Below are 12,042 nucleotides of genomic sequence, written 5' to 3' on the forward strand. Positions count from 1 at the left end.
AGACGACGTAGGATGTAGACGTAGTGTAAACACTGATCAGGAATTAGAAGTACAAAACGAGGATTTGTAAAGAAAAATGTCAGAGGATTTCTATATAAGCCTAGAGGAGACTTTCCTTTGTTGTAAACGAACGTTCAAATAACGTTCATTGACTTCCATAGTATGTTTTTCCATATTATGGAAATCAGCGGGGACGTAAAGGTCAATTTTCATTTGATTTTTTTTCTGTGAACTATCCCTTTTAATTTTCATTATGGAATCAAACATGTACCTGCATTCCATTATGAACTGCATTCTGTCACATTTTGTCTGTTTATATGAAGAAATGTGTTAATGTGTTAAGGCATAAAAATCAAGCTTTTGTAGCTAAAAGCTTTTGCCTTTATGTGCTTGTGCAGAAATGTGCTATTTGGCCCTTATAGTATCTGTAGTTTTTATGTGTGTGTGAAGGTCAGTGCTGTTCTTCTGGGCTGTGAGGCTGTGTACTCAATGATGGGATGCATTTGGAGCCTGCAGAGTGTGATAAGAATGTTGTTGTGTCTCTTTGCCTTATCGCATTTTTCCCTTGTACACACACTCCACTGAAAAGTTTTTTCTTGTTGTTGTCTTCTACGTATGTAAAATACGTAAACAAATGTTTGTTTTAAACAGGTTCTTTAAACAAGATACTGTTTAATATTGCATTGCAGGGCCCGTGTGAAGAAAATTTGAATAAAAAATTTTATGTTTTAAAAAAACAGCTGTTTGCCAGAATTTTTCCATAAAAATATTGTAATAACATTCTTATCTAGAAAATCCCAAAATTCAGTCAGTGCTTTGATTTTGCATGTAAGGTTTGATGTCTCTTTTACCACTAATTTTTGCGTGTCAATCAAAAGTCAAGTGTAAAACACACATCTGTGGATTAAATCTAGCTCATTCTGACTGGTTGTCATTATAAAAGACACATTTTGATGCAACAGTAGCAGACTTGTTAAGTGCTACATGTGTCATTGTAATCTTGTTTTTTTCTATGATTGTGCAGGCGTACTGCAGTATTGATATTATCATCCTGCAATAATAGACAGTCTGTGGGCGCAGGACATATTCACATGGATAAGCAGTTTAATTGAGCTTCTTTGCCCTCAGAGCTCAAAGCTTTGCACTTTTTCATTTTAAATGCATGATGAATTCCACTGAACTCCCTCTTCCCTCTTTTCGACCTTTCTCTTTTCCCCTCTTTTTTCCAAGGTGGCAAAGGGGAAATATTTAAATAATTCCATACGAGCGTTCTCCCACTCGTGCCTGGCTGAGCAGAGTTTGTTCAGTTCCATCTAAATGTAAATCTCAGGTTGTTCTGTGCTTTCCAGTGAAGGAAAAATCTTTCTAAGCCACCGCCCAGCCATCCTAACTCCAGAACATTCATTTCTCTTCCAACATGTTTCCTCGGTATTTACGTTCAGTGGAGATGATCCATTTTAGTTCATAACAGATGCACTTGTTCACTGTATGTGACACAACCTCTTTCATGAAAGAGGTGGAAATGACTAGCTTTTGTTTTTAGCATGAAGAGGAGAAGGAGAAAGGGAGGAGTGAAGATAAAGAAGTATTGGTTGATGTATGAGGATTGTGAGGGAGGTGAAAGCAGAGACTGGAGGAGTCGGAGATGATGTTGTATGGGTGGAATTATTCAAGCTCTAAGTAGAAAACTGTTTTGTGATCACAGTGATGGATGTGATTATGGATTCAGTGAGGTGGTGCTGAATGATGGTGTGCACACAGATACACATACAGATTTAAATTTCAAGCATGGTTGTGTTAAACCAATGCGGACTGAAACTATATCAGTGTCATGATATATTGGGATGTGCTGAATGTGTCTGTGTTGTGTGTAGTTTGGAAAATCTGTCGTTATTAGTATTATTTATATACTATTATAGTGTTTGTTACTATTTTGCATTAGCTCTTATTTTTATATATATATTTTTATTTAGTTTTAGTGGTATTATGTGCTTTTGTCATTTTTGTCAACATTTCTAACTTTCATTTAAAGTTTTTTTTTATGTTTCAGTTTTATATGCTGTATATATTTCAACTTTATTTTAGTAACTGTAAACCGTTTTTAAGTAAAAAAAAAAAATGTGAGTAAATTTATTAGTAGCTACATCATAATAAAACATGGGGTAAAGTACGGCTACACAAGTAATCAAATTTCTAATCGCGATTACAATTATGGATGCCACAATTACGTAATCGTTCAAAGCGGCAATTAATCGTTCAAAGTCCACTTATGTTATTCTGTATGCTTAAGATATGTGCTATTTCTTTCTACGTGTTCTATTAAGGGGTTTTTCCATTGTTTTAGTTTTAGTATAACATTATTATACGATTCATATTTTATTTTAATGATTTTCTTTAAAACATTTTTTTTTTACAAAAATTATACAATATATATTATTTTAATATTTATAATAATTATAATATAACTTATTTTATAATTTAAAGAAGAAACCAATCCGATGTATATTTGACATTTGAGGCTTAATACCATAGAAAAGCACTAAAGGTTTTTCAGTTAGTGTTTTCAGCTTGTTTATTTTCATATAATAATATGGCATGCAGTTGCATCAAACAATGGAATAAACATTATTCATTGTAAATTGTGATCATTTTTATTAATAATCACAGTTACAATTTCAAGGGAATAATTGACAATTATGATTTTTGTCATAATCATGCAGCCCTATTGTAAAGGAAGAGTTTGCCAAAAAAATTAGGAAAAAAAGAGAGTATTCTAATAAAAATGTGTAGAGTATGAATGTTTTTATAATTAAGTGAAACTGTAAAAATTATTGTGTGCCCTTTTTATGATTTAAAAAAAAACATACAGTACAAGCCATTTAATTAGCCAGAAATGTATGTGATGGTAGATATGTGGAATTTTTATCACATTAGATCACTATATAAATACATTAGGAGCAAAATCATTTTCAAAATATTTTAACATTTGGCAAACACTTCTATTCAGTGATGATATAATTATGCCTGGGCAAAGTGCTGCTTTGCAAAACATTGCAAAATGCAAACTGTATTATCACTAAGATCTGATCTGCTAAATGTGAATATAAGGCATGAAGAAATTAAAAGTTCAGCCATGAAACTGTACTTGCATTCTAATTGGTTCATTCAACACAATGTTCAGACTCATTCAGATTCACATACTTATTACTGTTTGTACTGTGTATATATACAGGACATATTCAATGATTGCTATGTCTGCACGCTATGTATGTCCTCATGTTAACCCACCACCTCCCCAGCACCACCTGCCTACAGCAGCAGCAGCGACATAGCAGACCTAGTCTGCCAGCACCAAACCTCTGCACATTCTTTTTACATTAATAAAGATTATACAGTTTATCCTAAGAGAACTTAAGATATTTTAAAACTTTAACATCACAGCGTTCTGTAAAGATGCATTGAAATAATGTGCGTTGTGAAAAGCGCTATAGAAGTAAATCGACTTGGATGCTAAATTTTTACTTGGGTGTGGTGAGAAACTAATTTCAGGGTTTGACTGTGTGTGATCTTACAGAGTGTCTCTATGGGGCTATAGCACTGCAGCAGAAAATATTATGCCGTTATTACAGTTACTATCCAAGATACCCCTCTAATTAAAAGCTTCTCAATTTACTAGCCAGCTGAGAGAGGATATAAACAGGGCAGATGAGAGGATGAATGTGATGAACTAAGACTCGTTAACAGGGCCGCAAGTGGTGTCGTTTAAGACGACTGAGAAAAAGAGACACTGGAGGAAGAAGAATAAAGAATTTCCCGTGTGATGTTTGTGGATAAGGTAGATATGTGTGTGTGTCTGTCTGTTTGTGTGTGTGTGTGTTTGTGGCTGTTTTAGCTTCTTAAAAGCTTGTTTGCCCAGGAGTAGTAACCTATAAGACAAGTCTCTGTATTCTGTTAGAGACCCTGAGGGACACCATCTCTGTCTCTCACTGGGATTCCCTCCTTTAAAAACAGAATGTAGGTAGGACCCTTTGTCAGAAGTTTCATCAGAGTCTTGTTTCCTCTCTTCATCGTGTCTCCTGAGTCCTCTGGGAAAGATTCACTCCTGTCAGGTTATCAAAGTGTGTCTTTAAGTGGATGAGGGTTAGTGTTTGGTTTGGAACCCAGTTTGTTATGTAGCTCTAGCAGCTGTAGTGTTAAAGATCAATCAGGAATATAAAAAATAAATACATTATATATATATATATATATATATATATATATATATATATATATATATATATATATATATATATATATATATATATATATATATATATATATATTTAATTAGTTTTTTAGTTTTTTTTTTTTATCAAACTGCCAATACTTTGGAGGTATTGATAATCATTCTGTACTACAGATACACCGATCGACCCACAAGTGACCAGAATTAGCGATTTTCTGCATGATCAGCTTGGACCGGTGACCAGCTGTTCAATCTGACGATTCCGAGCCGGTGTCATGAGGTTTTTCGTTTTCAGTTTACATTTGTTCATAATTTCATAACATTTTAAAATGTTTTAATATTTACAAACGTGGGAAAGGACATCTGTTTTGTTATACAGCAACTCATTTCTACCTTTCCAGTAAAAGAGCACTTTATTTTCAGAGTTAAGTGAGAGACAATCTAACTTATTCCAGATTGGGGGAATTGTATTGCTTAATCATTTTTTTTTTATTAAAATATATAATTAATACATGATATAATTGAATCGGACAAGAAAATTGCAATTGTTGCATCTATATGCTCTCATTCCACAAGAATGCATAAAACTGACAGTAAAGACATTAGTAATTATTACAAAAGTTTTATATTTAAAATACTTTTCCTCCAACGTTATATTTTATTTAAAATCCTGCAAAAAAATAAATAAAATAAAATACTATCATGGTTTACACAAACATATTAAGCAGCACAACTGTTTTTTAACATTGATATTAAAAAGAAATGTTTTGTGAGCAGCAAATCAGCATATTATAATGATTTCTGATGGATCACTAGAGACAAACATAATGATGCTGAAAATTCTGCTTTACATCACAGGGATATTTGCATATTTTAGTTATTTTACATTGTAAAAGTTTTTCACAGTGTTACTGTTTTTATTGTATTTCTGGCCTAAGCTTAGGAACTTTGGATCGGTGGTGTATACAAGTATCTGAAAACATAATTAATCACTCATTACTTCTTATTTTTTTTGTAATCAACATTAAATACAGCCATGTATTAAGAATGTTTTATGTTCTTCAAGGATGAAGTCTTTTGGATTTGCCTTTTTTTTTTTTTTTATTGTATTTGCATTTTTATAAAGTGTATTTCAAAGCCTCTTTTTAGTCTTTTCCGTTTCTGCAGCAGCTTTGCACATTTAGTTTATGAAAGTTTTTCCTATTCTTTAATGAATTTTTGCTCCAAGTTTCTGGACTTCAGTTTTTTAGGTCATACCACAGATGTTCAAATGGATTCAAGCCTGTTCTTTTGTAGTTTTTGCTGTGTGCTTTGGACCATTGTCCTGCTGGAACATTAGTCTACGCCATAAACCTAGATCTTTGGCTGAAAGGTGTTCTCATCAATAATGTCCTGTTGAAAGCAACACCAGAGTATGCTTGCTGGCTGGTCATGGTATTACCTACAGCATATGCACTGTAGAGCTATGTTTGGTTTGTGCCAAACAGACCTCAAATTAAACTTCATTAGTCTGAAATTTCTTCCAGAAGATTTCAGGGTTGTCACATGGATTCGAACAATAGCCAGCACTGACGTAATGACAGTTTTCTTCTTGACACTCCCTTGCAGATGCCAGATCTGTGATGAGATTGGTAATGACTACACTGTTTTGTTCATTTCAGACAAATAACTCTGCAACCTGTCAGTGTTGTGGCTGGTGTCTACGTCACTCACACGAACACCCTTCCTGTCTGGATGATTTAAAGCTTTTAGCTAATCTTCTCTGCAGCATAAATCAACATCTTGAAGTTGGCATGCAATTCATTGGTCTTTATGACAGCATGACTGATGTGATTTCGGTTTTTAGAGAAGCAATTAAACAGCCGTGCATTTACAATAAACACAAAGTTGCCCTGAAGTGAGTTGAAGTGTATTCAATAACAATTTAGTATGCAGACAGAGATAAAAATACATAAAACCAAGTTTAAAATGTACATTTAGCGACATTAGCTTAACCATTCAAGTGAGATTGGGGCATAAGTTGGTTTTGCCCAGCCAGTGGCGGAAGGGAGGAGTGTTTGGGCAGTTATTTTGAGACATTGTTATTTTTGCAAATCCATTTAGTAGCATAACCAATCTATATATATAAAAAAAGAGAAAATAATTGATATTTAAAATAAATGACAATCTTATTATTGATTGTGTCTATGCACTGTACACATTGTTTTTTTTTTGTTTTTTTTTTAATAATGTAATATTATATTTTTTTTTTTCATGCAGTGTGTCACGTAGCTTGATACCGTCACTATATTTGTTTTCATAACCTTTAATTTTGCACATTGCATCTCTGGAATACCCTTCCAGAGATTATATTTTTTAATCCAATTATTTAAACCAATAAACAACTGAATAACCATTAGCTGTAGCCCTAATTAATACATTTCTTAAGACATCTGAATACTCTCCAGAAAGAGAATTCTTCATAATCTACATAAAAACATGTAAGCGTAAGGCTAAGAGGGAAATAGTGCTTTAGTATTCCCTCCTCTTAACATTCATTTATAATGTGTATTTTGGTGATATTGGGTCATACAGTTATTGTCTTTTCTTCATGCAGTTTTTAGCCGATATGGAGTCAAATCCACTGCTACGAGACAGTGTGGAGTGTCAGCGGCTGGTGATGGAGGCCATGAAGTATCATTTGTTGCCAGAGAGACGGCCGCTTCTCCAGAGCCCAAGGACACGTCCACGCAAGGCCACTGTCGGGGCACTTTTCGCTGTGGGTGGCATGGATGCCACAAAAGGTATTCTTTTCATATCCTTTTTTTGTTGTTTCTTAAGTTCTGTATGCCTTAACTGCTGCTGCTTCTTCTTCTTCTTTTTCTTTTTTTTTTTTTTTTACGTTATCTTCGTTGATAACCAGGTAACCTCCATTTCTCCCTTGTTCACTCTCTCCGTTTCTCCATTAGTGCAGTGGACTGCTGAGACATTACCATTTTCAGAGTCTTTTAAGTTAATGGTGCTTTCAACATTAAGTGTTTTACATTTGAGTAGATCAAAAATGAGAAAAAAAGTTTGTATTTAAATGAGCATTGTGTCCTCTTTGTGGTGAAAGGTCTTATCTGTTCTCATGTTCTTCATTGAATCTGAGAAAGACTGTGAAGTCCATCGGAACTGAATGGACTGAAACACTGCAATGTACATAATTATATAAAATAAAACTATATAAAAAAGTGAATTGGATTTTTCCTTCTGGAACTGAATGTTGCACTGGCGTGTACAGGGGCAGAACCAGGTTTTCAAGTGGCTCTGTAGCTTCCCTACTGTAATCTTACTCATTCTATACAATTACTGTAGATTTTTAGAAGGTAAAACAAGCTGATTGTCTAGAAAAGAAGCATGGAGACTTCTGCTTTCACAGCTTGGTCCTTAGGGCTTTATACTTCCTGTTGTTCACTTCTTATTCTACCCTGTTAACTAAGACATGATATTCTCTTAAAAACAGGGTTGTTTTTTTGTCTTTTTTGCTTTTCCTGTACTATGAATGAATGCCTAAACAACCTTGATTGTTCATTTTTTTTATTTATATATATTTTTTACAGTGAATTTTTGTTAAACCTCACAAAATGTACTTTGTAATTTTATATTTAATTTATAACAGCTATTTTTTTTTCTTCAGATTTCTACTTCCTGTAACAGTCAAGGCTTTAAAGGCTTTTTTGTTCTCTGTATTGATATAAGGGAATGTTTGTGAAGTCTTGCACGTGTGTACAGTGCTAATAGTGTTGCATACAGAAGGACCAGACTGTACAGGTGTTTTTAAAACTGATTGTAACTGTTTTTAAAGGGGCCACTAGTATTGAGCAGTACTGTTTACGGAGGGACACGTGGCGGCAGGTGGCTGTCATGAGTGGAAGAAGGCTGCAGTTTGGCGTAGCGGTTCTTGACGACCGCCTCTATGTGGTCGGGGGACGAGATGGACTCAAGACCCTCAACACAGTAGAGTGTTATAACCCCCGCAGCAAGAGCTGGAGCGTCATGCCCCCCATGTCCACACACAGACACGGCCTGGGTGAGGAATAACATTTGCATTTAGTGTCTTCATCTGACTTTTCATGATAATTCACAGTATTAATTGCTTGACACAATATTTAGAGCCCTGTGAAATCAGTTATCAGAAATCAATTATTATTATTATTATCAACTGTATTATAGTTATTTTTACTTTGATAATTACATTCTACTGTACAATATTAATGTATTTCTGTCATAATTTCTTCAAGTTAAACCAAACTTTTGTTTTTACAAGTTATAGTTAAGATTTTGGGTTTCTCTGTGTATTTTATAAAAAAAATTATTAATTCACACAAAACAGAACATGCTTTTTGTGGTTTAATATTAATAGACACTAGTCTATTCAATGATTTACTTAATTGTACATCCCAAATTCTGAGACATTCCATGTTATATATGTATATTTTATGTTTATGACTTGATTTTGCGATTCTGTCAATGTTTCTGCATTGCAGAAATCAAAAGGCCTACAAAATATTTTCAAGCATATTACACTTGAAGAATCTTTAAAAGCTATATGAAGGTTTATGTGTGACTTCTCATCATTTGTGTGTGTGTTTGTAGGCGTTGCAGTGTTAGAAGGCCCCATGTATGCAGTGGGAGGTCATGACGGTTGGAGTTATCTCAGCACGGTGGAGCGCTGGGACCCTCAAGCTCGCCAGTGGAGCTTTGTTGCATCCATGGCAACACCCCGAAGCACTGTGGGAGTTGCAGTGTTAAACAGCAAGTAAGCACAGACAGCAAAAAAAGCGTGCTTCTAACTAAACAGACTGTCTGTTTAATCTATAATGTTCTCCTTTTCTGTCTCTTTTTTAAGGCTATATGCTGTGGGTGGCAGGGATGGAAGTTCATGTCTGAAATCAGTGGAGTGTTTCGATCCTCACACCAACAAATGGAGCAGCTGCGCTCCCATGTCTAAACGCAGAGGCGGTGTTGGTGTAGCGACGTGGAATGGCTTTCTGTATGCCATCGGTGGCCATGATGCCCCAGCGTCAAGCTTAGCCTCTCGACTGTCAGACTGCGTCGAAAGGTAAGAGGGACAAAATCTAAAGATCTGGAATGGGGTTAATGGGTCAACGTTTAGCTGTAAAAACTTCTTTCTACAGTTTTCTGCCAAAATAAAAGCAGTTTTTTCACATTATTATTATTATTATTATTAATCTTTTGGATTCGATTAACCCCGAAAAGAAATCAAATTACACTTTCAGTTTTGATCGTACAGACAAGAGCAATAAATCAATCGAATCTGTAAAGAGTCTACTTTTTTTAATATACAGACATAATAACAACAAAACTTTGTGCATTTATAAAATAAAGATAAACAAGGTGTGCTGTCTGCAGCCTTTGTCTGTGGTGATCTTCATTTACAAACTTGTCTTTAAAATGAACTGTAACTCCGTTAATACTGAACGAAGAGACATGAGAGATATATCTATAGAAAGTTGGACATGTCTACTTTAAACTAAAGAAGTGCAAAATATTATGTGATAAAGTAATCCATATGAAAACAACGCGATGTCCTTTTTCACGTTTGCCTACATTATATCTAATGCGACCACGCCCATGCACTGAACATGCTATTGAGATTATAATATTTCACTGAAGCGCTCAGCTTGAATACACCCGTACAACATAAAAAAACACTGCAAGACTGTTCTGCAAGTTATTTTATTTTATTGTTTGCTTCGCGATGAGAGGAATAAGACGTAATTCACCCCAAAAAGATGTGATGAGGTTTACCTCAGGATTTGAGATTTGGATTTCCTCAGAAAAAAAGAATGAAGCACTTTATTCAGCAGAGATCATAAACATGAGTAAGTCTCTTATTTATTTATTTATATACTTGTACTAGTCTTCACATAACGTCTAAACATTTTACTAGTTAGACTTTTTCCAAACTATAATTCCTGACTAAATGTATAATCAAGTGAAACATTATGAAGTTTCAATAACAATATACAATACTATACCATTCAAAAGCTTGATGTAAATAATATAAATGAAACAAATAAATGTAAATGTAACAAATGTAACAAACAATGCTGTTCTTTCAATTTATCCCCCCCCCCCAAAAAATGAAAAAAATATTCTCAGCTCTTTACAACATTAATAATAATAATTATTATTATAATGATAATAATAACAATAATTTTTTTTTTTCTTTATAAAATCAGATTGTTAAAAGGATTTCTGAAGCCAGTGAAAATTAAATTATGTTGTGGGATAATGAAATATGTTCTAAATAAACTACAAACTTAAAATTATATACATTTATTTTGTGCTCACTTTCTTTCTTGTAACTCTTCCCTCTCAGTGACACACAGCTGACTTAAAGCCTCATAATGCAGCTCATAATGCAGCTCATTATGCGTGCCTTTGTCTTCTCAGGTGTAAATCACAATGATATTCATGAACGTTAACGTCCACTCTCATATGACTTTTGCCAACAAAAATGTCTTCGAACATTTTAATCTATATATTGTTTTCTGTAAGTGAGTAAACAAGATGATTTTCACATAATTTAGAAAGAAAAATTCTAGGCTACAAGCTCCAGTTCTCAAAAGTCCCGGGAACCAATGTTCTGTATTTGTTTTATTGCCTTATTCAAGTGATGTAACATTTTTAGTTTTTCACTAACCACACATAAAACATTTTTTCTCAGAAACACAATCATGTACATACATGCTGTTCACATATTATTATAGCCAGTTTCTGCTGATTACAATGAGATTAGACTTTAGCCATTTAAATGTTTATAAGCAACTAAAAAAAAAGCACAAATGTCAGTGCATGACAACTTCTGCAGGCCCCAAAAATACCCTTAGACCTCAGAGGGTTAATATTATATTATTTTTCTTCAATGGTATTTAATATAAAATGAAAATATCCCTTAAGTTATATTTCTTATTTTGTTTATTTATTCAGTTTTGTTATAACTACAATTATCTGGTTAATCACAGACTAACCTATTTTTGTGGCCTATTTTTGGTCACAACAACCCACCAGCTGAGAAACTGCTGTAGTCTTAACTCAGTATTTATGATTTAAAAAAGACAAGAATGTTCTTATGTTGTGTAAGTGGCAAATGTCAGTATATGTTGCTAAAAATAGTTGTATGCTATGGTTAGGGCTAAATGTGTTTACATCAAAGTGCTACAGATGAGTCCCTGAAGAGAAACTGACTAGTAAGTGCTCTACAAACTTGTAGTGCAGGTTAGTGAAGGATATGAGGTTTTTCCTCTAATTGTTTCGTAGCTGAGAGTGAGTCAGAGGATGGACGGAGTCTGATAATGTTTTCTTACATGCAGTGCCATGTGTTCTTTATAGAATTCTTCTGTTCTTTTGTCATTTATAAAACCACCCATTTTGGCACAGCTTTATTTTCACCAGCGTTTTGTGCATGAAAAAACAAAGATGTTGCATCTATTCTGATCTCCTATTATTCATAATGGAACAATCCTAGTCTTTTGCAAATACCAGCTAAATGATTAGTATTTTCTGGATTTTTATTACACAGCTGCTTGCAAACAAACTTGTGCATACCTTCATCACACCATCTGAGCTCCACATGACACTGCAGCTTGTGTTTGAATGAACAATTGTGAGATTCAATTTGAACAGAAGCATAGTTAATGTCCCAAATGTTATCTAAGCATGATATTGTGAAAAAAAAGATCTTTCCTTTGAGAAACAATGTACTCTACAGCATTTTTATTTTTTGAGCTGCTTCATGTTGTAAGTACATTTAGCTAGCATCACTCTAC

The 12,042-nt window shown here is 34.0% G+C and overlaps 1 protein-coding gene across 2 annotated transcripts in view; it reads left to right on the forward strand.

Annotated features, from left to right (window-relative positions):
* The window catches only part of klhl5 (kelch-like family member 5), a 53,186-nt gene that overhangs the window by 37,023 nt on the left and 4,121 nt on the right, over positions 1-12,042 (forward strand). For both annotated transcript variants that reach the window (XM_052566483.1, XM_052566482.1), the window contains exons 6-9: positions 6,822-7,008; positions 8,052-8,276; positions 8,843-9,005; positions 9,096-9,308. In XM_052566483.1, coding sequence (XP_052422443.1) covers positions 6,822-7,008; positions 8,052-8,276; positions 8,843-9,005; positions 9,096-9,308 — 788 coding nt within the window. The remainder of the gene's footprint in view (positions 1-6,821; positions 7,009-8,051; positions 8,277-8,842; positions 9,006-9,095; positions 9,309-12,042) is intronic.

This window comes from Carassius gibelio, chromosome A1 (genome assembly GCF_023724105.1).
Source record: "Carassius gibelio isolate Cgi1373 ecotype wild population from Czech Republic chromosome A1, carGib1.2-hapl.c, whole genome shotgun sequence".
In the NCBI taxonomy this organism is placed as follows: Eukaryota; Metazoa; Chordata; class Actinopteri; order Cypriniformes; family Cyprinidae; genus Carassius; species Carassius gibelio.